Below are 25,452 nucleotides of genomic sequence, written 5' to 3' on the forward strand. Positions count from 1 at the left end.
AGCCCTTTTTGTGGAGGCAAAGAATTGGAAATTGAGGGGTGCCCATCAATTGGGGAATGGCTGAATCAGTTCCGGTAAAGGATTGTGAGGGAGTACTATTGTACTGATGAGCAGAATGCTTTCAGAAAAGCCCAGAAAAATTTACATGAACTGATGCAAAATGAACAGACCCAAAACACTGTACACAGTAACAGCAGTATTGTAACAATGATGAATGTGAATGACTTAGCTATTCTTAGCAATGCGAAGATCCAAGACAATTCTGAAGGCCTTATGGTGAAAAATGGCATCTGTTCCCAGAGAAAGAACTGATAGTCTGAGTGTAGATAGATGCATATTGTGGGGGTTTTTTTAACTTTATTTTTCCTGGTCTTCTTTTGTATGTTTTCCTTCATAATACAACTAAAATGGAGATATGTTTTGCATGACTGCACATGTTTAACCTTTATCAAACTGCTTGCTTCCTCAATTTTGGGGGAGAGGGAGAGAAGAGGAAGAGAGAATTTAGAACTCAAAATTATAAAAAATGAAGGTTAAAAATTGTTTTTACACGTAATTGGAAAAAATTAAACATTTTTTCCTAAGGGAAAAAAAGGAAAGAGGTTGATGCTAAGTTGGGGGGTACAAAGGAAAACTGAGGGGATTCATTCTAAACCTTCTCAGCTCTGCAAGTCACTAGGTCATCAACTGCAAGTGTAAAACATGATGGGTGGGGTTTGAAGGGTGTCAAGGGTGAAAAAAGTTTGCAATAGACAATGTGGGGAATGAGATAAGAAGGTAATAAGGGAAGAGAAGAAAGACTGTTGAATAGATGTGGGAGCTCAGCTGAGGTTGTATCTCAAATTCATAGGGTGCAATTAGCTTGATTTTGTAATTTTCACAAGCTTATTATTGATACTATGCCACTGGATGGACTAAGGAGCTTGGAACTGGAAAAATAGATGAGTTGAGTTCAGGTAGACAAATGAGCAGAGATAGGGGGACTGTTAAACTTCAGTAAAGGAAAAAGTTTTAATTTTAAGACCTTAGCATCTGGGATTTACATTCACAGATTTATGTGTTGTACAATTCTTGATAATACATGTTCAATCATACAATCTTATTCTCTGGTACTATCTCTTCGTATATTTTAATTTCCCCTTGAAAAAGTCTAGAAAGTGTACTTGTACCCCAGGATGCACAGAGATAGACAATGAATTGAAGAAGTGGAAGAGGGAAGGGCACAAAGAAATGCATCAGTGTCAAAGGTGTTAAGGGTAATTAGGGTTCAGATGCAGAAACTATCTTGTAAAGGAAAAGGACCTGGAAAGACTTGAGAAATTGATCAATGCTGTTGGCCAATCATGACTCCAAAAGAGTGATGATCAACAAACAGAATTATAAAAAAATGTAACAGGCTGCCTTAGAAGGTAGTGCTTACCCCATCAAGAGGTCTTCATACTGGAGTTCAGATGACTCCTTGTCTTGGATGTTGTAATTTTATTTTTAATTAATTTTTTGATTGACCCAGTGCTTAGCACATTGTCTGGCATGTAGTAGGCACTTAATAAAGAACCAAAGGACCCATTTATGATGGGTATGGACTCTGAGGAGTCTTTCCAGCCACCAAACTATATGACTTTATTCATAGGCAATGGAGAACCACTGAAGGCATTTGAACAAGGAACTGATGAGATCAGTATTGTGTATTAAGAATAGAAACCTTGGCTGTATCTCTGAGACAGATTAGAAGGAAAAAGGCCTCTAGTGAGGCATTGGCCTCACTAGGATACATCTTGAAGATAGAATTTACTAAGGACTAGGCAGCAAATATATAAGCCTCCTTCCCTAGTCTGGAATGATACCCTAAAAGTCACTAAGCTCTGTATAACCTTTGGTGCAGAAATAACAACTCTACCCCAGCATAAGCTCTGCCACTTGGCTTGGCAGAATCTGCCAAGAACATTCCTGCAGGTTGGGAATGGAGGAATTGAAACACTTGGTTTTTCTCTACCCATTGTTGCAAGTTAGATTTGTCTTCACTGACCTTAACCTATGCCTCAGTTTCCTCATCTATAGAATGGAGATTGGGGGTAAGGGTAGAAAAGTTCTTTAATTAGGCCAGTTCTTTGTACTTTGATTCCTGAGAACTACCCTGGTCTAGATACTGTGCCCCAAAATATCTGCCCCCATCCCAGGGACCTCTCACCTGTGGGAGTTGACCCTCAGGGACACCATCTCGGTAGAAGATAATTCGGGTAGGTTTAAACCGTGTGGATTTGTAGAACTGTATGAGTAGCTCCCGCACCATGTAAGACAGATCCTCAATGATTTCCTGTCTGGGTCGTTGGACTCGAACTGTTGCACAATAACGACTTGGGTGAGCATCCATGCTGCCAACCACCTGAGAGAGGGTGACCAGGGAGAAGGAGAGAGTCCAGCTTAACCCCATTCTTCTCTTCAACTCTGTGTCAAGACTTAAGGGCTCTTGTGAACATGGTCTCAAAGTACAGTATATGGGCTGGCCTCTTCTCATCTGGAACAGGTCACTGACTGCTTACAATTTGACTTCTGAACATAGTCTGGGCTTTCCATGGGCATCAAAAAAGCTGCGGGTTCTTCCAATTACCTTGCTGAGATGGAGTCTGATGTGACAAAAGGGAGCAAGTGGGATGGGGGCAGGGAGAGTGCTCTATGTGAAAACCACTGCCCTGAAAAAATTATAGGAAAGATACAACATGTAGGGATAGAAAAGGAGGTCCCTGCTAAAGGTACCTACCATGGTAGGTAGAAGGGAAGAGCTAGAGATGGAGAAAGCTGGGGAAAGTTGGAAGTGAAGCCTTGTTCCTTCCCTTTCTTCTATAGGAAACACCATGATCAGAGCAAGAGAACATCAGCTCAGAAAATCTCCAAAAACTGTCTTCTCCTCAATGAGGCAGTGTGTTATGGGGCAGTGGAGAGTTAGGAACAAGCCTTAATGTTGAAAATAGACCAAAGTACTCCATGGTCTCAAGCAGGGAACCAAGAGTCACTCTGAAACTTAGTCCTGAGCCAGGAAAAGGGGGGAAGAAGGAGCTTATATAGGAGCATCACTACCCTAATCCAGTGCTATTCTATGTAGGAGGGAGGTGGGCTCCCAGGAAGGGAGCCTGACTGAGACACCCACCTTTGCCAGGAATGTCTTTCTCATCCCTCACTCCTTGCTGAGGGCAAAACAGGCCAGTGTTTGGAACAAATGCACCACCTGCTGGCAGCTTCCAAAGCAGGGGGAATTTATTCTCTCTAATCCTTATCAGACTCTTATCTTTCCTACCTGGTGCCCTTTCCAGGGGTACAGGGAAGGAAACACCATGCACCATGGAACATGAGTGGAGAAAGAGTATATGCATGATCTCGTATGTGTGAAAGGATTACCTCCCTCCAATAATGACATCACCTAAAGGGGGTTGGGTAGTATCAGATGGTTAAGAATTGGCAGGGGGAGGGAAGACACTGACAGCAGATATGGAGAGGGGGATCAAAGAGGTTGAGGAAGATAGGCAATGTCTTGGTGATGTTACGGGTGGGCAGCTGTTAGGGTGTATCGTACACATGTGGTGGAGAGGAGGAAGGAGATTGCACATAGGAAAGCCAGAAGAAGGAGTCACTCACAGCTGTGATGGAGGGCTTTTTCCCATCCCCGGCTGGAGGATGTGTAACATCTGCTCCCAGGAATATGACAGGCTGCTGAAAGACAGCTGAGCTAAGGAGGAAAAATATAGAAGTTAGGAGTATAACTCTTTCATTCCCATTCCCCAATCTGGCCACACTTCAAGTTGAGGCCATCTCTCCCATGCCCCCCTGCTCATACCGCTGATGAGGAACTAGGATGTTGTTGATTCCCCCAAGCTTGACGTTGATTTTGAGACAAAGATTGGACAGAGTCTGGGGAGATGTCTTCACCACATTCTTCACTTGCACACACTGAGTGGCCATGCCTAGCAGGGTATCCCCTACGCGCTTTACCTCCGCTGATGGCCAAGGAGAGAAAGAGACACAAGGGAGGGGAGAAAAGAGGCTGTGAGCTTGAGTCTCCACCTAGGAAGGCAAGATGCCTACATTCCATTTGCTGGCATTGCCCTTCTATGAAGCAGTGATGTGAAAGTGAGACCACTGCAAATACTGCTCCTCTCTGCAAAGCTCCTCCATTTCCCTACCAGTAACATAGGCAGTCAGCAAAGGAATCAATATGGAGTTCCTTAGAAGACAGCCTTCATGTACATAGTTTCTTCTACTGCCTAGCAAGTGACCTTAGACAACTACTTCCCATTCCTTGGCTGAAGTGAGAGTCAGACTAGGGGTTCTCTAAGGTCCCTGCCAGTTCTAATGATTTAATTTTACAAATCCAAGTTCTTCCTGTGTTCTCTCCTCACATGTCAGTTAGCCTATCTTCTAAACACCCCTTGAGGAGCTTCTTCCCAGTGTCTCTCCTATTGTCCAGGTAAGGAAATGAAAGTAGAGAAGGGTAAACAGGGTGAGACAAATCCTAACCAGGGGTCATTAATGGAGAAGGGTCAACCTTCCCTAGAGCAGGGGCTGGAAATATCTGTCCCTGTAACACACGCATAATTGTTGGCTAGTTCATTATTAAAAAGCAGACTTCTCCATCTTTCACATTAGCCAGTAAAGATAGTAAAACTATCTTTTCTGTAAAATAGGGAGAGTTGTATTCGTACTTCAAAAGGCTAAGGAAGCATTTTTCAGCCTTTAGGGTCTGTACAAACAGAACTATAATTATATATAGCTACATAATAAAAATATAATTAAGATTTCAATAGGCAGAGACTAGGGGTGAGGCTATATACTTCTCCAGTGTTTCAGGTAGGACAAGCCTGGCGATATTTACTGTGGATAGAATGTGAAGGACCTAGAATGACATCCTAAGTAGTTGAGCCTTTACTTGTGAGGGGCTGGAGAATGAATGAAAGTTTTCAAGCAAAGGAGTGACACAATCATTTAGGGAGATCAGTATGGAGGGAGAAGGGATAGAATCATTTTGTAGGCAGAGAACCTGCAGATGGGAAGTTGATTAGAAAACTGTTTTGTAATCAAGGTGTGTGGCATTAAGGGCCTGCATTAGAATGGGACAGAGGAAATAGAAAAGGAAAAAGAGGAATATAAGGGAAATACTTAGATGGAAAAATCAATAGGATTTTACAAATCAGAGGGAGTATTTGGTGAGGGAAAGAGAGAACAGTAAAAGATGCCCGAATTTTCAAGACAGTAGGACAGAAAATGGACAGGAAAAGTCAGGAGTCGTGGTGGGAGGAAGGATGAGATGTTTCATATCTTGAATTTGTGGAGAGGCAAGTAGCTAGAAGTGGAGAGGAGAGGGAAAGAGAGGAGAGGAGAAAGGAGAGGCTAAGGGAGGGAAGGGGAGAAGAGGAGAGGGAGAGGAGAGGAAGAAAAATGGAAAGGAGGGGAGAAGGGAGGGAGGAGGACATGGGGGAAAGAGGAGAGGAGAAAGGAAGGGATGGAGGGAAAGAGGAGAGGAGGGAAGAAAGGAAGGTGAGGAGGGGGAAAGGAGGGGGAGGGAAAGGAAGGAGAGAGAAGAAGGGAGGGAAAGGAAGAGAGGAGAAAAGATGGAAAGAAGAGAGGAGAGGGAAGAGGAGAGGGGGAAAAGAGGAAAAGGAAGAGAAATGGAGGAAAGAGGTATGAAGGAGAGAAGGGAGGGGAGGGAATGAAAGAGGAGGGAGGAGAGAGGAGAAGATAGGAGAAAAGAGGAGAAGGGAGGGGAAGAGAGGAGAAGAGGAAAAAGGAGAAAAAGAGAGAAGGAAAATGAGAGGAGAGGAGAAGGGAGGCAAGGAGAGAGGTTGAAGTGGAAATTTTATCTATATATAATATACATATATATGAAATACATATGCATATACGTGAACAATTTGAATAGAAGTGGCAATGAATACTATGGCAGTGAATGAGATTGCCAAAAGGGTGTAGGAAAAGAAAGAGTGAGATGACAGAACACTGGGAAATGCCTGTGTTTAGGGACTGAAACCAAAGGAAGAATGGTCAGAAAGGTAGGAAAAACAGGAGCACAATGTCAAAAGAAGAGAAGCCAAGAGAAATGGTGACACCAAAAGCAGATGTTAATGAGGGTGAGGCTTGAGAAGAGGACGTTTGGTGATCTTGCCAAGAGAGGAGGCCATCACCAAGAGGAGAAGAGAATGCAGACTTTGGAGTAAAGGTTAAGGAGGAGGTGGGTAGTGAAGCAAGGTCCTCAACTGGAGGGCTGAGCACTGATGACTCTTAAGATAGCTTTGCTAGTAAAAGGGAGGAGACAGCTAGGATGGTCAGTCAAGGGTAGCAGGATTGAGGGAAGGGTTTTTCTTTGAAACTTTTTCCCTTAGGATTGGGGAGACCATGATCACAGCCACTGCGAAGGGATCAGAAGAGAGGCAGGAAATGACCTCTCCTTCCTCAAATTTCTCACAGCATCTCTTTTTGGAATTTGCCACATTGTGGTTGATAACTAAGCTATTTGTAACACATATCTTATCCCACACTATTAGACCATAGTAAGCTCCTTGAGAACAAGGACTGTGTTTTGACTCATCTTTTATTCATTCATCCTTCAGAGATGAGTCCAGGGTCTTGGTCAGAATAGACCTTAATGTTTGTTGAATAACTGATGGAATCAGGGCCTGGAAAAGAGAGAGACTCAAGAGCCCCAATGGAGGAAAGGTTGGGAAAATTATACTAATCATGAGGTAAAGAGGAAAGAAAAGAATGGAGTTAGCCTACTGAGCAGACTGGCCATTTGCTGATAACAGAGCTGACAGCAATATTACCAACTTTTTGCCCTCCTTTGCCTTGTCTCAGTAACGCGTCCTCTCCCAAGCAAGTGAAAGTTCAGGCCAGGGGTGCCCTTCATGAGGAATTTCGGCAGGCTGCTGCTTGTAACCCCAAAGGAGACCTAACCCAAAGGAGCAGATTCAGGCAGCTCATCTCCCAGCCCTGAGGCTTCACATGGGTCCTGGCTCCCTCCCCACTCTTGAGTTTGTCAAAGCAGAAAAATAAGGGTTCTTTCCCCATGCCCTGACTTTTCTCAACCTCTCAGGGTGGGAACTTTCTCTAGGGCCTGGATTCTGCCCTCACACTTCTCAGACACTGGGGCTGGTCTCTCAAACTCAAAACCCCTATCTCCATGTCCTCCCCCAGGAGGAGCCGCACCATACACAGGCGTCTTCCCAGGCAGGATAACAATGATGAGCTGCAGTCCCGAGTAGGTGTTCTTGAGATGCCGGAACATGGGCTCCACGCTGTCTGCACCCTGCGCGTATTTGCAGAAACAAGGCTGGCCCTGGATGGGCATCCCTGCATCCTTGGAAATCTTACGGAGCTGGTCTGTGAAGTTCCTGCAGGGCATTGGAAAGAGGGAGGGGGAGTAGGAGGGAAGCACTAAGAGCCTGCCAGCCTAGAAGAACCGCCGAATGCATCCTCAGGGCTCAGAGCCCCTCGCATCTGAGGGAAGGTGAGCCCTGGCTTTCCTTTAGGAGGTGGCCACTGGGCTGAGATGTCAAAGAATCATCTCCCCCCTCAAACTCCCTAACTAGAGCTTCATTCATGTGGTTTAAGGCTTCAAGAAGCAGTGTAATATAGTGGAAAGAGCCCTGAATTTGGAAGAGGAAGACTGGTATTTAAACCCTGGCTCTGCTCTTTGCTCTCCTACGGGACCTTATGTCTTGGGGCCTCTTCATATGTAAAAGGAGGGAAATGGAATAAATAACTTCTAAGATCCCTTTCAGTTTTATCTAAATCCATGATCCAAATCCTATGATTACTGTACAAATTCAAATACCCCTGGAAGGGTTCAGACATCTAAGGATCACACTGAGATGGCTAACAGGTCAGATGACAGAACTGGGACCTGAATGGCTGAATGAGCCAGAGCCAATAAGATGGAACCAAACAGTGCTAAACATGAAGCCCTGCCTCAGGCTTGGGGTGGGGGTGCCAGACAATGGACCACAGCACACATGACTACTTGAAAAGCAGTTCACCGGACGCTGGCTTTTGGTAGGAGTGTGAGCTACTGCAGGCTTAACATGAGGCAAGATTATAATATGGGTGCTAAAAACAATTCTAACTGGAGCTTGGGACTGCTTTACCAGATATCTAATGGGGGCTCCAAAACAAGGAAACAACAGCTGGGCTGCCTTTCTGGGGCAGCCCTCATTGTGTTGTACTTTAAGGATGACTGTGAGCATGAAGGCAGGAGGACAGAGGATGCGAGAAACCATGCTACAGGAGGGAATAGTTTGAAAGAATACAAGATATTGAGGCTACAGAAGAGAAGACTTCTGGAAGACACGAGAGTTGTCATCAAACATCAGGGACAGCTATTATGCAAAAAGATATCAGAGTTGTCCTTCGGAGCCCAAGAGGGCAGAACTCAGAGCAATGGGGAGGGGGAGGAGAAGGAGGGAAGAGTCACTGGAAGGCTGACTGTGGCTCAATTTAAGGAAGAACTTTTTTCATAACAAGGGCCCCAGGGGATTGAGGTCCAAACCCAAACTGGACTAGAATATAGAGGGCTCCATCAAGAGGCAGAACAATCCTCTTGGTGTGTCAGTCACTTGTACACACCAAGTTCTACCCCCTTTTCTTTCCCTAAATGAGCCTTGTAGACAATCTCTTGTCTGAGGCTTGGGCTAGAACTAATCTACTGCAGACTCTCTTCCTGTAAGGTCAGATTACAAAATAAGGGAATTCCCATGGGAAGTGGGTAGGTATATGTGTGTGTGTGTGTGTGTGTGTGTGTGTGTGTGTGTGTCTGTGTGTCTGTGTGTCTGTGTGTCTGTGTGTGTGTGGAGTGGTTTGAGGAAAGCTTCCCCCAAGGATGTGTAAGGGATGTTAAATAAAGAGCCCTCCCCTCCCCACTCCAACCCTGGTGGTTCTGTCTTTCCTGGGGGAGCTCTGGGCAATATCTAAACAAGACCCAACCCAAAAAAGTCAGATTCTAGACATGAAGGGACAAGGCAGAATGCTCTGGAAATTGGCTTTGGAGGGTTTAGTGGGACAGAGAGCCTAGCCCACCCTGAGTTCCTTACTTCAGCACCTCTTCCCGACACTGCTTTTGGGGTGCAAAGCAGGCAATGGCCCAGACTTTGATCTCAATTCCATTGTAGAACTGCTTTCCTCGCATGTCCCATACACCTTGGTTGGGTGTGGCGATGGCTCGGTTCTGAGAGCATGAGTAAAAGACAACCACTGGTTACTTACTGCCTGGAGTATCCCAACCAAACCCCAGGATGGGAGGACAAGTCTTCCAGGATGCTGTTCCTCCTCCTTCCTCCCCACCCTATTAAATAAGCCAGATCACTAGATGCTTCCCATCCCGTGCCCCTAAATGTGATTCTAGCCTGTTCCCTAGCCCAAGGGCTTCTCTGTTATTAAGCTGGAGTCAGATGGCTGCTGCTGAGTTCACTGACTCTTGTCCTAGCTCACCCGTCCACCATACTGCAGGATTGGAGCTGGGAGCACTCGGCCGGTCACTTCTGTCATGTCATCTCTCACTTTGATCCCAAACTCCTGTATGTAGGGGTCTAGATTGTAACTGGCATTCTTCATCTGTTTGGAAAACAAGAGCAAGGAAAAGGAAGGGTGAGAATAATAGTGGCTTGAGGTGTGTGTGAAGGAAATTAGGGAAGAAGTCTAATTAAAACCAGGCAGTAGAGCATTAAGGAAACTGAAGATTCTGCCCTCTCTTCTGCCTTTGAACTAAGGTGCTGTGGGGGACACCTAGACATGGGGCTAGGGGCTCAGAGCGGTTTGGCTGGAGGAAGGAACAAGCTAGGATTGGCACAGGGGAGAAGACAAGAAGACCTCATCCTGAAGAACTAAGGCAAATAGGAATGTCTCCCATATTCTATTTTGTCAAGCTCACATGGGTCCCTTGGTAAGCGCTAAAGCACTGGAGCAAGGGTCCCAGGACCTAATCCCACCTTTATCAGCCCCCAAAGATTTTCTTCAGGAGCAGCAGAATCTAGCTATCCTCTCTAGAGAGCCCTCTTACCAGGCGGCTAATCTCCTCCTGCCTGTCCGGAGCTGACCTTGCAGTAGCTTTGATCATGGTTGAAGTCTGATTGTCCGTCAGCTTCTTTATACAGCGCTGTCCAGCCACAATGTTACAGACCTGGAGAACACGGGCATGTACACACACACACACACACACACACACACATAAGGCTCTGGGACCTTTTCCACCCCTGTACCCATATCTCTTCATCCTTTTTTGGGAGCTTCCAGAGAAGGATAAGATCCCAGGCCTCAGACCTAATTTCAACTCCCTTTTCAGCCCCAAGAAGGGACAGAAGACCTGCTTTATGTATGAAGCAGCCCACTTTCACCTGCAGGTATGTCCCACTTTAAGAAAACTGCAAATGTATGAAAATCAAAACTTACACAAACAGATTAATTAAAAGATATTTGTATTATAAAAGTATTCTTCACCTTACAAAAGGGTTCACAAAAGGATTCCTCTAAATATCCAGCTCCCTTAGCACATTACAGAAAGTTGGATTTGCACTTAGCTTTGAGGTGGAATTATATTTAGTCAACACTTCTTTCTAGATATTAATGAAATGGGATGAACAGGTAAAATCCCCAAACTGACCATCCTACCTCAGAGGCTTCAGAATGCATTCATTTCAAAAGGGTATAAACAGGTAGGTACTCACTGTCCTCTCCCGTCTGCTTTTAACATTGTGATTCTACTGTGGGATGACTTCAGATAGAGAGGTTAGACTTGACAGAGAATTTAGAAACCTAGGTTCAACTTCCCGTCCTGACTGTGATTTTAGGCAAGCCAGTCCTTTTCTCAGACTCAATTAACTTTATTCATTGAATGGGAATGCTACTATTGTCTGCCCCACAAGGCTTGTACTTGGATCAAAGAGACAATCTGTGTAAGTTCTGTAAGTATTAGGAATTCTAAGTCTTGACATTTCCCTATGAGCAGAGACTGGGACTCAGTTACTGTTTCTGGAAAGAGCATGCCTCAATGGGATGTGATTCATCCTTTTCCTGAATATATCTGGGCTCACTAGTTAACTAGAAATTACTACCGAGTGAGCTCCATGGGTCTCTCTGATGCCTCTAACACCAAGCACAGGACTCTGCATACAGTAGGCACTTAGTGAACATTTGTTGAGTTGAGCAAGGGTTTCTGATGGTCCCTTCCCTACCACACTGGGCACACTGTTGGAAGGATAAGGGGGGAAAATGAGATATAACATGGCCCCAGGGCTTGCTGAGAAAAAGAGAGGGAGGAAGAAAGATGGAGACTCATCAGCTAGAGATCAATCATTTGCTCTAAAAGAATCCACAGAGCAATTCATCCACATCTAGTTAATCAGGAAGACAGGGAATATTTGACACTCTATCCACTTAGCAGCCCTGACAACAGGTAAATTCTGGAACTTTCAAGCATTCAAACTCTACTGCAGAGAGGACAATTCCAATGGGCTGTCCATAATGTTTGAATGGCAAATGTATGCTTGCCTAAAAGACTATTTTATAGAGAACTCACACAAGGCAAGTGCTCACAAAATCAGAAGAAGCCATACAAGGACACTCTCGAGGTCTCTCTGAGGAACTTTGGAATCGATTGTGAGACATGGGAGACACTATCACAGGACTGTCCAGTTTGATGTGCCCTCATGAAAGAAGGCGCTGTGCTCCATGAGCAAAGCAGGATTGCTATAGCTCAAAAGAAAGGTGAAAGGTGCCACTTTAGAGACATCTGCACTCCAAACGTTCATATGGACATTTGTGCCCAACCTGTGGTACAGCCTTCCAACCTCATATTGGTCTGATTGGCCACAGTTGACACACTGTAACTTGACCTCAAAATAGTAACTTCATTTTGGTCCTCTTCAAGAATGAAGAACAACTCAACCATGCTACTGGCTCAAGCAGGGAGGAATTGAAAGAAAATTAATCAGTTCTATTTCTGTTAACACTCTTATGGTTCTGGTTAAAAGTCTGAGGAAAGCAAAGCTGTGGGGGCCTAGATAATGACAAATTACAATTTACAGCTTTATGGCTGACAAAGTACACTCATATCTACGATTTCATTTGATTCTCATGAACACCCTTTAAAGGAGAGAACAGAAAAAACACAGTTTGAAGACCTACAAAGGGCTGTCCTCACAACAAGCCTCTGAAACCCATAATTCAAGTTCTGTTATTATCCTCATTTTACAGGTGAGGAAGGTGAAGTTTAAAGACACTGTTACTTGCCCAAGGACACCCAAGAAGTGAGTGTCAGTATTGAGACCTGAACCTAGGCCTTCACAATACAACACTGGTCTAGAGATGTGGATTATATTTAGCTTTCTGGTGTGGAAATCCCAAAAGTTTCAGTTATAATGAGCAGGCACACGCAGTCAAAAAGGAGCCAGGGGCTTTCAAATGATATTGTTTGGGTGTAACAATGTAAACAAAAACAGAATTAACTCGGTAATCTTTATTCCCGAGGGCTGACATGAATGCTCTGTATTTCCTAAAATCTGACTTTGCAGAAGTTCTAAGAGTCCCCAATTACTTCTATCTCAGTTTCACCAATTTCTCAATAAATGAGCCCCTGAGCACTTTATTTCTGTTCTCTTTCTTGGTTCCTTTCCTGCTGTCTCCATAATCTCACTCTTTTTTGTGTTTCTTTGTCTCAAAGGATGACTAGATTATTTGACCTTGAAAGTGACCTTAGAGCCAATTTCCTCCCTTTCCTTTGGCAGTTTTGCTCTTTTACAGATCTCACAGCTCTCCCCAAAACAGCAAGAAAAAAGCCTGAGACACCCAAGGGAGCTGGTCCGGACTCTTGCTGGAAGATCCAGTAAAGAAAAATGGGAGACATGAGGAAAAGAAGGCAAGAGGGAGGGAAGGGCATTGGGAGTGGCTGGGAAGTTGTGGGAGAGAGTTTCAATTGAAAGGAGGGGTCTTACCTCCAAAGGCAGGTAAGTATGTTTTTGTTCCTGGCCGACCTGCAGGCATGGCAGGTGGGGGTACTTAAGTTGTAGGTTGTACTTCTGCTTGAAGTACTGAGCCACAGTGCACTCTACTGTCTGTCCACTCTCCAACTGCAAGGGAAACCTAAGGGGGAAGGAAGCATGTTAGCAAGTTATTCCCCTTGAACCATGTCCCTACTCCACCTATCTCTAGAAAGGGGGGCTCTTCCCTCTCTCTGACCTTTGCTACCTTCTCAAATGTAAAGGGAAGAGTTAAAGTAGGTGGGATTGAGGGTAGAGATGGAGGAGAGAAGAGTCAGGAAGACTTGTAACCTTATGAGAAGACACATAAGCTAGAAGATATGGAGAAGGAATTTAGCATACCTAAGTGCTTCTAAAATAAAATAGACTAATGAGATTGGAGTGAGGGCCAAATGTCTTGCTCCTTCTACCCCCTGCCTCTCTCCCAGCCACATGTGGCTAGGAAAGTTTCAGAGACCTTTGCCTCAGATTCAGGAAAAATCCCAGCGGTTACTGAAAGGTCTGGAGTCAGGAAGCAGAAAGATGTCTGTGATGAGACAGGGGCTGTTTCTATCTGTGTACGTATGGCAGGTGGGAACGCCATAGGAATACAAGATCACACAATCACCCCGGGATAGGCAGATGGGCCAAATCCCAGGGCTCATCTCTAGAAGAAGGGCTATCAGGTTTCTGGGCTCTCTACCACTTCCCTCATGCCCCCATCCTAGCAGCTGGGTAATCACTCAGCATCCGCTCCTGGATGTGAGCCAGAAACCCTACTCACTTACGTCTGGTGGCTGGCAGGCCGGCGGGTGACGTTACACACTCGGTATTTCCTCTTCATCTGCCCACAATGGGTCACCTCCACCTTCAGGCCTGGGAAGGGGGGAGGGGGAAAAGAGAGAAATAGGAGAAATTTTAAGGGAGGAGTCCCACCAGGAATGGGCTCAGCTGCTGTCATCCCCTCAAATCTATCCAACATCACAAAGGCCGATTTTTACACCTCAACACACTGCTCTTCCTGTAGTGGAACCCATTCTGTCTCCAACCCCATTTGCAGTAACACTTACCTTTGATCTCCTTGGTGAATCGAACTCTCTGAGAGTCAGTGAGTGGCTTGGGCTGCTCATCGATGTTCCTTATGTCAAGCACCTCACACATGAACTCAATTACTGGCTGTGCTTTGTAGAAAGCCGTGGCCGAAACTGCAGGGATAGGGCAGGGGACAACTCAGAGAAAGCTGGAGGTCTAACTTGGCAGACATATCTATTCCAAAGGAAAGAGGTCCCTATGTCTTAGAATCCCAGGATTTAAAGTTTAAATTCAGCACTTCTTTTGTCCAGTGGTTCCCATAGTGGAACTCAGAGTTATTTCAAGGGATCTGAGAAGCCAAGCACCATGGGATTTACCATTATCATTTTGATCTTTATTGAGCTCCAACAAAATATGCACCATAAACTTTAGACAAATGGATTAAATAAATACATCTAAGAGCACCTCCACGTACTGTTACTTCTCAAACATGTGGATGCTGCGATGATGAAATACAAACTCACTGACAGCATTGCTGAATTAAAGGTAGCTTGTCATTTTCTATTTCCTTCCTCAGTGGATACAATAACTATAATGGGAAGGAAGGTGTGTGCTGAAGTTACAAAGTGTTCCCCCATACTTTAAAATGCTTAGAACCATGCATTTAGTCCAACTCCATGATTTTAGAGATAGAGACTTCTCGTTCCTTTAGAGCAGAGGGTAGAACAAGGTAGGAGGGTGGAGAAACATTGACACTGACTGCAGAGCTGGGAAGGTGTCCCCTACCCTCCCCATTACTCACCATCAATATTCAACATCATTTTCCACATGGCTGGCCGCACAGACTGGTGAAAGCCAAACCAGACTTCACGCCCACCCCCCAGAGGGTGGTAGTATCCCTCAGGGGGAGAGAAGAAGGAACGGCCAACAGGGGTGTACCTAGGAGGGATGGGTAGAGACCTGTCTCTCCAGCATAACATGATCAACTCCCTCCCCACCCATTAAGGAAAAACCCTGGGCCAAGAGACTGGACACCCAGGTTCTAATCCAAACTGTCTCCTTCCTCATTTGTGTCCAAAGAGGAGAGCATCTTGCTAGGTTTAGTAGAATCCCTTGTTAGGTTTCCCTTTCTTTTTCCAAGAGGGATAGATTCAGAGAGTACCAAGAAGATAAAACATGGGGAAGGACTTTGAACCCTTTGGAAGGAAGAGATGATAGAAATACAATGTCTATTTGCACTCATTCTCCTATTTCTGAGGAATGAGAATAAAGTGCTGGGAGTCAGGCAGAGGGCTAATTCAAGGCCCTTACTACTTATTACCACAACATCCAAAATACCCTTCCCACCTAACCTGCATGTCTCCTTTCCCTATACCACTATGACCTTTTCCACAAACTGAGCAGTGGTCATCTGCTTGGAGTCCCAGGGAGCTCCCTGGCCTGAGTACCTCATAGATGCCAGGTGCCGCATGGCCACATCCAGTGCCTGCACAGACTCCAAGGGGACAGGGATCTGGCCACTGACCAGGGCCTCATGAAGCATACGCCAGCTGACAATGGCCATCCATTTGATAGAAACCTTGAAGATTCGATCCTTCCCCTCACCAGGGATTGTCACCTCAAAGTCCACCTTTGAAAATAAGATGAAGAAAGGGAAGCAAGCTAGCTAGCACTCCTGTCATTGTTCCTCCTGACCTCTACTAGACGAGAAAGTTCATGAGGACAGGGGTCGAATTTTACCTAAACTTTTTATCTTCCCAGAGCCCAATATAGGATTATAAACACAGTAGAAACATGACGACTGTGTTTAAAGAATGAATGAGTCAATGCCCTCTCATTCCCAGATCCCCAATTCATCCTGAAAAACAACTCCTTCAGTGAGCAGGTGTATTTATAACCAGGCCGTCCTGTTCAATCCTGCCTTTAGTCCAAGCTCAGTCAATCTTTGAGACCTGGGGTAGGAGGAGGAAGTTGCCAAACGATCTCCAGAAGGATGTTCTCTAGATCTAATCTCGGTCCCATCCACTGGGAACTGAGACCCTCTTGTTTCAGGCAATGTGCTTAAGGCTGAGTCAAGCAAGAGGACAGAAGGCTTTGTGCTTAGACCTAAGCCCATGCTCTGGACTATATATCTTTCCTTTTCCCACTCCCCCATTGAGCTATGGAAACACATCAATGCCATACAGTTTCTGGACCCTTACCCTCTCATTGCCAATGGGCAAGGCAGTAACTGTGTAGATGTTCTTCTTCCCATCATAGACAGGTTTCCGGTCACCAAAAATCTGTGGCTTGAAGTGCTGAACCATATACTCCACCACCTCTCTGTAGGGGAAGAGAAGAGAGAAGTTCATAGAGGCCTTAGTTCCAGCAAATCTAGAGAAACCACCTACCACTGTCAAAGGGAAAATGCACCTCAGGGCCACAAATGCACTTAACAATAATATTTCGTGATGATAGAGTGCTTCACAATTTACAAAGCACTTTCCCTGCCCTTTAACAACCCTATGAGAAATAATTACTATCTAGGAATTATTATCCCCATTTAATAAATGACAAAACAGAGGCTCTCAAGGGATCAAGTGACTTTCTCACGATCACACAGCTAGACAGTGTCAAGAGCTGGATTTCAAAACTCCTTCCAAGAACCCTGGATACTCTGTCCCTCTAGATCATATAGCCACTCCAACTTTTTCTCTCACCCATAATTCTGAAGGGTTCCTTCAAAGTATGAAGGAAAAGTATATGGGTCATGAATACACCCATTAGTATTGAGGTGACCAGTTGTGGGATTCCACCCCACAACTCCTTCTGGAGGTCAGAATTTGATCTAGCTGGAAAAAGGAACACCCTTTGTAATCCCAAGAAGGTCATGATAAGATAGAGGAGTGCAAGACAACAGCTGCCACCTCCATCCCTGAGGGCTGCTCTTTAGTACCTATGCTTTCTCATCTCATTCCTTAGAACTGGTCAGGAGCAGGGAAGGGGAGATAGGGACAAAATATACAGTCTGCCCACAATATGGTGGGGAGAGGGAAAAGAAGGAAGGAGGTTGAGGAGAAGAAATATGGACGTCAAGGTCTTGCCTTAGTCCAGGAAGAGGAGGGAGGTAGAGGGGTTCCAAGTCAAAAAGGAGAACAGGGGGTTCCAAGCTAGGGACAGAAATGACAGGGGGTTCTGAGCAAGAGAAGAGAGGGACAAAGCCTTCCAAGTTGGACAGAAGAGGAACAAGGGGTTCTGAGTCAGGGAGGGGAAGGACATGAAGTTCTAAGTCAGGAAGAAGATGATGTATGTGTGTGTGTGTGGGGGGGGGGGTTGGTTTCCAAATCAGGAAAAGAAGATTTTGTAGGCTACGGGGTGGGGCTTCAGGGGCTGCAATACTTGCCTTACCTGTTGACTCTGCGGGGACACTTGTCCGGTTTGATGTCCACTTCATAGTGGTAGACGTCGATCTTGGGGATGTCTACCTCGAAATAGTTGGCCAAGAGCTTGATGGGCTTCCCTACGGTGCCTATCCCAGGCCGTCTCGGGGCCTGGAACACCTGCTGCAGGGGGGGCAGGTAGGTGCCTGCAGCTACAGGAGAACAGAGCAAACGAGCTCAGGCAGAGAAGCCAGCATCATTTTGTCAACTCAGTTCAGTTCAGTTCATCAAACATGAAGGGTCAGATCAGGAAGAAATTCCTCTGAGATTGTGGGAGCAGGGTTTGTTAGCAAAGTCTTCATGAAAGTTTATACTCAAACTGGGCCTTGAAGAAAGGGACTCTCCCCAAACAACCAAGTATCCTAGGGGAAACCTGGCCCAGTTTGTACCAAGGAGGTGACTGTAGTTACTATGGCCTGGCCTCGTCTAATCAAGACTCCCTCAGGTGCAGGAGGCCCAGTTTTCTCCAGACAGACCAGGTTTCCCTCAATTGCTCATCTGAACAGTTTTATATGTCTGACCACTGGGGAAAAGTCTTCCTACTATATAAATCTTAGTGTAAATTCAAACAATTTACCTGCTACTGTATCCACAGACCCAGTCCACCCTTTAAGCTGACATTGGGGCCTCAGAGCACTAGCATTTTGTACCAGAAGTGTCACATAGGAAAACTACCAGAGGGGCCCCTGGGACGCCAGAGCTCCTGGGTCTTTCAAAGGAAAAGAGCACAGGGGAGTCTGGGAGGTAGGAGGGAAAGATATTCTTTGAAAGATGCTTTAATTCACACCCCCTCCTCCAGCTAGATGTCTAATTTTCCCTCCTTCAATCAGGATCTAAAGTCTGCTTTCTGCCTCCCCTCCCCCCCAGCTTTCCATAGCAAAAGCTCAAGTCTTCTCCTCTTTCCTTCCCTTCCTCTCCCTCCCTCCAGACAGACAGAAGGGGCCCTAGGGGCGGGGCCAGCTTTGGCCTCTCGGATCCCCCTGGGTTCCCAAGGCTGCCTGTTTGGTCTGCCTTTCTTTTTCTCTTCCACAGAACACCCCCCTCCCCAATCCCATTCTCCGGCTGGGGGGAAGGGGGTCACTGTCAGGCTCTGAGCCTGCTTTGTCTTCCTTCTGTTATTGTTTAATCTCACTGGGGTCCCAGGGCCTGGGGGAGGGTGGGGTAATAAAACCAGCCCAGATCAGACACAGGGAGACAGACAAGACACCTCCCCCCAGGCTCAGCTTTCACTGTCTGGACATCAGGGCCCCTCCCCCCAGCCCCAACACCAAAAACTACTGTTCTGTCTCTTCTGGGGGGGGGGGGTATAGGTCAGACAGATTTCAGAGTAAAGGAGGGAAAATGGGGGCACTCACAGCTCTCACATTCTCATTGTCCCCTCCTAGTTTCAGAGACCAAAAGAGAGATAACTTCCTTCTTCCTCCAACATCCACCTGCTTGCAAAGCCCTCTCCCAACAGTTCCTTAATTGGATTCCTTTCTGAAAACTGGGAAGGCCCCCAGTGCTAGGCCCCTGCTTTCCCTAAGGCTCCCTTAGGGGAGTCAGAGCCCAGCTTCCAGGTGACTAAAGTGGCACCTCCCTAGCTCCCCAGCCCAGGGAGAAGCTTGCTCCCTCTCCCTCCTGCCTGGTCACCCCTACCCCCAGCTTTTCCTGTCAAGCATAGGCCAGGCCAGACACACATGCAGACGTGCACTAGATAGCAAATGCTAGAAAACCAGCTGCAGGAGCTGACAGCCACACAGAAGCAGACATGGCGCCTGACACACAGTAGACAATCAATAAATATTTGTTGACTGTATGAATGGACAATGACAAAGAGACATATGAACCCAGGTCCAGAGAGCTCTGCAGGTTTAGCCACAGAATCACAGGCTGCTGGGGCTGGAAGGGACCTCAGAGAACATCTAGCCCAACCCCTTTCATTTGATGGATGAAGAAAGCCCAGCTCAGAAAGGAGAAGGGCCCAAGGTTACCCAACTGCAAAGCTGGTACTCAAACCCTGCTTTTCTGACCTGCTCTCTCCAGTATACCAGGCTAGACAGACGCAAATGTGAAAACACACACAGCAGCAGCAGCAGCAGCACATGGATACTGCAGACCGAAAATGAACAGGGAGGGCCCTGGTCCTTCTACAGCCACCTAGAGGGTTCACAATCTGCTGGCTTTTCTAGTAGCCTAAGTGGGAGAGTGCCCCCTTCCTCTTTAGCCCACCTTCTAAGGAGAGCATAGCAGGGCCCTTCCCCCCAGTCCTGACACCAGAAACTGCTACCCTATCCCTTCCAGGGGGGCGGGGTAGGTCAGGGAGAGTTCAGGGTAAAGGAGGGACAATGGGGGCACTACAGCTCCTACATCCTTACTGTCCCCCCAACAATTGTCTCAGAGTTGTGGCCTTCAGAGACCAAAAGACAGACATCCTAATTCTCTTCTCATATTCACAGTGCACAGAACACACCATCTTGCAAAGCCCTCTCCCATTAGAGGGACCTCCTTCCTACCACTCATAGCAGGATCTAGAACAGGGGTTTATAACCTAGAGCCCATGAATTTATTTGCTAATATTTGGACAACTCTATTTCAATAAAATTGATTGCCTTTATAAGGCTACAAGTTTCATTTTCTGCACTAAAAAATTTCTGAGAAAGGGTCCATCGGTTTTACCTGACTGCAGGTGGGGAAGGGGTGGGGTCCATGGTCCCTCATAAAATGAAGAATTCCAGCCCTAAAACCTACTGCTGTAAGGACTATGGATGGTGGGCCTCAGAATCCAGACGCAAAGATTTCTTCCTCCCTACAGGCTGACCTCGGGTTAAGGAGGGGCTGCCCAGGTTGATATAATCCCTGGGGAAGAATCCAGCTCCCAGGGGTGGTTAGAGCAACCATCCTGGTTCAATCATAGTCTCAGGTAAGACAACCATAAGCTTCCTCCCACCCTGCCCGCTAAAAAACCACAAAACAAAACAACAACAAAAAATACAGTTCAAGGTCCTAGAATTCATCTGAGTATCTGGGAGGAGAGGAGTCATAGCAGCCTGGGAGACAGAGAAAGCGTAAGCAGGCTGACTCCAAGGGTGCCCTCCACCCCCACCTTCTCCTCTCTCTCTGGGGCTGACAGACGGGACTTTGTGATGCAGATGAGGGACTGGAACCCTGGGTCTCAGAGCTGGGGGGAGGGGGAAAGGCCAGTCACACAAAGAGGGTGGTGGAGCAGCAGACAGGATCGGGGAGATATAACCCCCAAACACCTGTTTTCTACTCTCTTGTGGTGCTCCTCCTGGCCACATGCTTCTGGGTGGGCAGAAGCCTGGCTCAGGTGCCCTGGGGTTGCTTCCCAGATCCCTGAAAGCCCCAGAATTTCACTCTCCCACCTCCAGGCCTGCCTCCCGATATGAGCAATACATCTGAGTGAAGATATGGGGCTGGAATTAGTGCTTAGAGATTTTGAGAAGAAAAAAAATCAAAGGTTGGTTATGTACACTGGAGACATGTATTAGATGTGGGTTTCTTGAGAATGACTGTTTGAATAAGATCATGCTGAAGCCTGAAGAAGAATCATCTTGCACAAATTGATGTATTAACCAACAATCATAAATCAAGCACCTACTCTAAGACACCTCCCCCAATAGACACACATCCATGAACACAGATATGTGCATACATGTATAAAGACACACACATGCATGGGCACATGCACAAACATGCCTGCGCACAAACATAGGCTAAAGGGCTCCTCAGTTACCCATTGTTTGCTCCCAAACAGGAAAGGAAAGTCCTTAGGGCTGAATGGGTGAGGGCATCTAGCCTATGTAAGTGGCTCCCTCATAGGTTGGGGTTCTTCAAACAGAACCTAATTGACAACTTGTCTAGGATGCTTTTCCAAGTAACAACTGAGGGGAGAAAATCAGAAGCCTACCCAGCTTGGATATCAATTGATTTCAACAGTCCTCTCATTCACAGGTCCAGCTACCTCCAAAGGGGACTCCCCCTCCCTTCATCAGTCAGCTGAAAAAACAGATACTTTACACCAAGAGAAGAAAGAGGTCTAGGTCACTGGCCCTTTGCTTTAGGTCTCCTCTTCAATTCCATAAGGCAAACCTTAAGCACTTACTGTGTACCTCATTTAGCCTATTGCAAATCAGTTGGCCACCAGGACCAACTAAGAGCCGTGGTTCGCTGTAGTAAAGGTATTGGAGCATAGTAAACAGTCTCAGGATTTGAAATAAGAGACCTAAGGTAAATATTGGCTTTTGTTACTTGATAGTTCTAGCTATGTGACCCTGAGCCATTTACTTATCTGCTTTGAGCCTCAACTACTTCATCTGTAAAAAGAGTACAATACTTATATTGCCAAAAACTGGCTACTTAAATTGAAGCTCTCAGTGTTACAAAATTGCTTAGAACTCGATAATACGGGCAACACGGTAGCAATACTGGAGTTAGGAGAGATGCAAGTCCAAATTCTGCCTCGGGTACTTAATAGCCCTGGGATCATGGGCAAGTCACTTCTACCTCTATGAACCTCAGCTTTCTCATCTGCAAAATAGGGTAATGATACTTTAACATGGAGCTCACAGGTTCTCATGAATCTCAGATGAGAATATTTGTGTAGCCTATTTTAAAGCATTAACATAAATGTCAACTACTATTATTATTATGACAAGCCTAACAGTGCTACATAAATGTCACCTATTATTATATGGGGAACATGAGGATAGAAGGGGAAAAATCACCATCAGTTCTCCAACAACAGCCTGCAGTCCAGCCTGCCAGGTACCTACTTAAAACTCCCTTGGAAACAGGCACCTAAGCAGCCAGGGTGGCAGGCGTCATCATTTTTAGCCTCCTTACGTGGGTTGTGGTAAGAAATGATTTGTCCTGATCCATAAGACTGTTGCTGAGAAAATACTTTGAGGAGACAGAGACATGGTCCCTATTTACTAGTCCTATGTGTGATCACAATCTCTCTCTGCCTCAATTTCCTTACCCATAAAACGGAAATAATAGTAGCACCTACCTCAACAAGTAGGGTGGCTGTGAGGACCAAAGGAAATATTATATGTAAGGAACTTTGTGAACCTTAAAGCACTACAGAAAAGTTCACTGTAAAGGCACCAAAGTGTACAGGAAAGATTGCTGGACTTGGAATTAGGAGAGAAGGAGGGGGAGGCGCTCAAATCACTGACACTCTCTTAATTCTTGTCCTGCCTGCACCTGGTCCACCAATTCATGGTCCACCACCTGAAGAAGAAATGTCAGTCCTTAATGTCTCTCCCACCCGATGGGTGGGTGGGAGAGGGCCTATAGCATCGTTCCCTGATGGCCTTCTAGTTTGGGGAACAGAAAGAAACAGGATAGCCTCCAAACCTCACTGAGTATCTAGACTCCAGCATTTTCAACTTCTGGATTGACTTGCCTCAGTTTCCCTCCATTTCTTGTTTCCTCCATTTCTTCTTAATCATGAAAGGCCGGTGAAGCTGATCTCTACCACCCCAACAAAAGCTGACTTACAATGGGGTTAACTTAGTAGCAACACTCCCCATCCTCCCCCAGTCCCCCAAAGTGTGTATAGTAGAAGGCAGCAGGCAGCAGGGGCCTGGATTGTTTTGTGTCCAGGGCCCTGACAGCTGCTCTGGGTGGGGGAGGGGAGAACGCCGGCTGGCTCACTCCACAGACCCTTACTGAAAGCAGGGCTGGGAAAGGGATTTTTTTTTTTAAATGTTCTGAAATCTTGACACCCAAAGACGTTCCAAACGAACCAGGCTTTGTGCGTGGATTTAAATTCCTGATTCTCCCCCCACATACCGAAAGGGGGAGAAGAACCCAAAACCTCACACACCTCCTCAATGGGAGGGAAGGGGGGCGGACCTGGGCATTCTCCAAACCTTCCAACAAACCAAACCCAGCAGGAAAAAATCAGACCCGATGTTGGAGGCAAACCCGGGGACCAGACAGGCTCTTTCTCCCAGATTTCCAACCTCGCTCCGCCTCCCCATCAATATTCCGGCGCTAGGCTCCTTCTATCTCAGGAGCCCCTCCCCAAACCAGTGTCCGAATCTATTAGTCCTCGCCCCAACCCAATCAATGTCAGTTTCCAGGCCGATGAACCTTCACATCTGTCTCCACGAACTGAAATCAACATCACTTTCTAGGCCTTGAAATGCTCATATTTCTGCCCCTCCAATTCCTCCTATGCATCAGAGAAAGGAGCTATGCTGGCCACCCCAAACGTAAGGCGTCCCTAGGATCCAGCAAGGGGGAAACTCCCCCAAATCCCATAGCCTATGGAATCTCGGAGACAGGGTCTCCTCCCCCTGCCGCCCCCGCCCCCACCCCACCCGGACCCCAAACCGACTCAACGCAACCCAGCTCTGCGCATGCTCGGGGCTTGGGCCCCCCCCCCCCCCCCCAACCCCTCACCACTTCTCTCCACCGCCCCCAGACCTCAGGCCCCTTCCCCCAATTCTACTTTTTTCAACTGTGGAACACCAAAGCCGCCTTCTCTCACAGGATCCAGAGTCTGATCCCCTATCCCCCTCTCCATCCAAACCCCCAGCCTCTATCGCGGCCTCACTTCCCTTCCCCCACCGCAGCCCAAACACCAGGAGCATCCCCCTCCCCGAAGGTTCATCCCTCTGCTCAGACTGAGCCCCCAGTTCTCTGGTTTCCCCGCCCCAGCACTACGAACGCATTCTCCTGAGCTCGAATTTTGACCCCCATCCTACCTCAGTGTCCCCCATTTGCCCAGGCTTGGGAACCTCAACAATCCTCAGGTACCACCAAAACCCATACTCAGAGCCCTTCCCATGCTGTGTACACAGGGTTTCCCCTGCAGCCAGGAGATACCCTCATCTCCGGAACCCGGGCCTCGATCCTCCCCCCCTCCACAAACACAAGTCTCAGAATCTCAAGAAGCCCTTTCCCCATAGATCCAAGCCTCTCCCTTCCCCGCAGGTGCACTGAAGCTTCCCCCGCCACCTCCAAGCATACAAGACCCCCTCCTCACTTTGCAGACGTACTGCCCCCCCTCTCCATGCACACAGCCCCCCACGCAGGTGCACAGGCCTTTCTCCCCTGTCCTCCCAGACATGCACACATCCATGCTCACAAGTCCCCCTCCCCTTCTCTAGTGACACAGACCCCTACGCACCCACACACAGAGCCCCCGCCCCCCTGTGGCACCCAGGCCTCCCCTCAAACAGGCCATTACCTGCTCCCGAGGGTCCCGCTTCCATCCCATATACCCGTGTGTAGGTCAGGCGGCTGGGAGAGAGTCTGGTGCACGGCGTGGGGGGGCCCGGGCCTCCGTCGCTCCCGTGGTTCCCGCTCCCGGGCCGGGCTCCGCTCCCCCCCCCCCACCCCGGCTGCTCCCGCCCGCCGCCGCCGCTGCTGCAAGCTCTCCCTGCAAGCAGCCGGCCAGCCCTAAGTGCGCAGGCGCGCCCGCCCCAGGGCCGAGAGGGTGGACGGGAACAAGTCAAGCCCGTCTCTCCAACAGCAACAAAGGCCAGCGGAGCAGGGAGGGAGAGAAGGCTCTCCGAGTGGCCCGCCCCCTACCGCCCAGTCGGCGGCGCTGCACGCCGAGCCCACTGCCAGACTCGCGGCTCGAGGCTCGGCTCTGAGCTTCAGGCTCCGCAGCTGAGCAGGTGGGATTGCATCTGCACCCCAGGGCTCTCCCAACGAGGGAGGGGCCCTGCTAGACTAGCATGGGGGAGGGGGAGTCTGGAAGCCGAGAGCGTAACACTGGCCCGGGGCCAGCATTCTCCCCGGCTCTGTAGCCCAGAATCTTTTGTCTGACGAAGGCAGCCTGGGGCAACGGTACCTCCAGCACTCCCACCCACCCAGGGAATACCAGAAGCACACTGAGTTGCTCCCGACCTGATCTTAAGGGGAGCTTTATTAAAAGACGCAAGTCAATTAGTCTCTGAGCCTCAATTCCTTGATCTGCAAAATAGAGATAATATGGATGACACTTCTTATTCCCTGGGGGTGGTTTTGTAGTGAGAAAAGCACTTTTTAAC

At 47.3% G+C, this 25,452-nt stretch overlaps 1 protein-coding gene across 2 annotated transcripts in view; it reads right to left on the reverse strand.

The window, feature by feature from the left end:
* Positions 1 to 24,839, reverse strand: part of LOC140504743 (protein argonaute-1) — a 28,992-nt gene extending 4,153 nt beyond the window's left edge. The window contains exons 1-15 of one of the 2 annotated variants that reach the window (XM_072610061.1): positions 24,645 to 24,839; positions 17,409 to 17,592; positions 16,223 to 16,343; positions 15,470 to 15,651; positions 14,824 to 14,960; positions 14,060 to 14,194; positions 13,778 to 13,865; positions 12,966 to 13,113; positions 10,037 to 10,156; positions 9,469 to 9,591; positions 9,072 to 9,205; positions 7,192 to 7,376; positions 3,830 to 3,989; positions 3,631 to 3,721; positions 2,189 to 2,383 (exon numbers count right to left, since the gene is read on the reverse strand). In XM_072610061.1, the coding sequence (XP_072466162.1) occupies positions 2,189 to 2,383; positions 3,631 to 3,721; positions 3,830 to 3,989; positions 7,192 to 7,376; positions 9,072 to 9,205; positions 9,469 to 9,591; positions 10,037 to 10,156; positions 12,966 to 13,113; positions 13,778 to 13,865; positions 14,060 to 14,194; positions 14,824 to 14,960; positions 15,470 to 15,651; positions 16,223 to 16,343; positions 17,409 to 17,592; positions 24,645 to 24,669 (2,028 nt within the window). In that variant the 5' untranslated portion in view covers positions 24,670 to 24,839. Of the gene's footprint in view, positions 1 to 2,188; positions 2,384 to 3,630; positions 3,722 to 3,829; positions 3,990 to 7,191; positions 7,377 to 9,071; positions 9,206 to 9,468; positions 9,592 to 10,036; positions 10,157 to 12,965; positions 13,114 to 13,777; positions 13,866 to 14,059; positions 14,195 to 14,823; positions 14,961 to 15,469; positions 15,652 to 16,222; positions 16,344 to 17,403; positions 17,593 to 24,644 lie in introns of those variants that run through there. The other variant, XM_072610062.1, reaches the window with a different exon arrangement.
* Positions 24,840 to 25,452: the final 613 nt, after the last annotated feature.

This window comes from Notamacropus eugenii, chromosome 5 (genome assembly GCF_028372415.1).
Source record: "Notamacropus eugenii isolate mMacEug1 chromosome 5, mMacEug1.pri_v2, whole genome shotgun sequence".
Lineage (NCBI taxonomy): Eukaryota > Metazoa > Chordata > Mammalia > Diprotodontia > Macropodidae > Notamacropus > Notamacropus eugenii.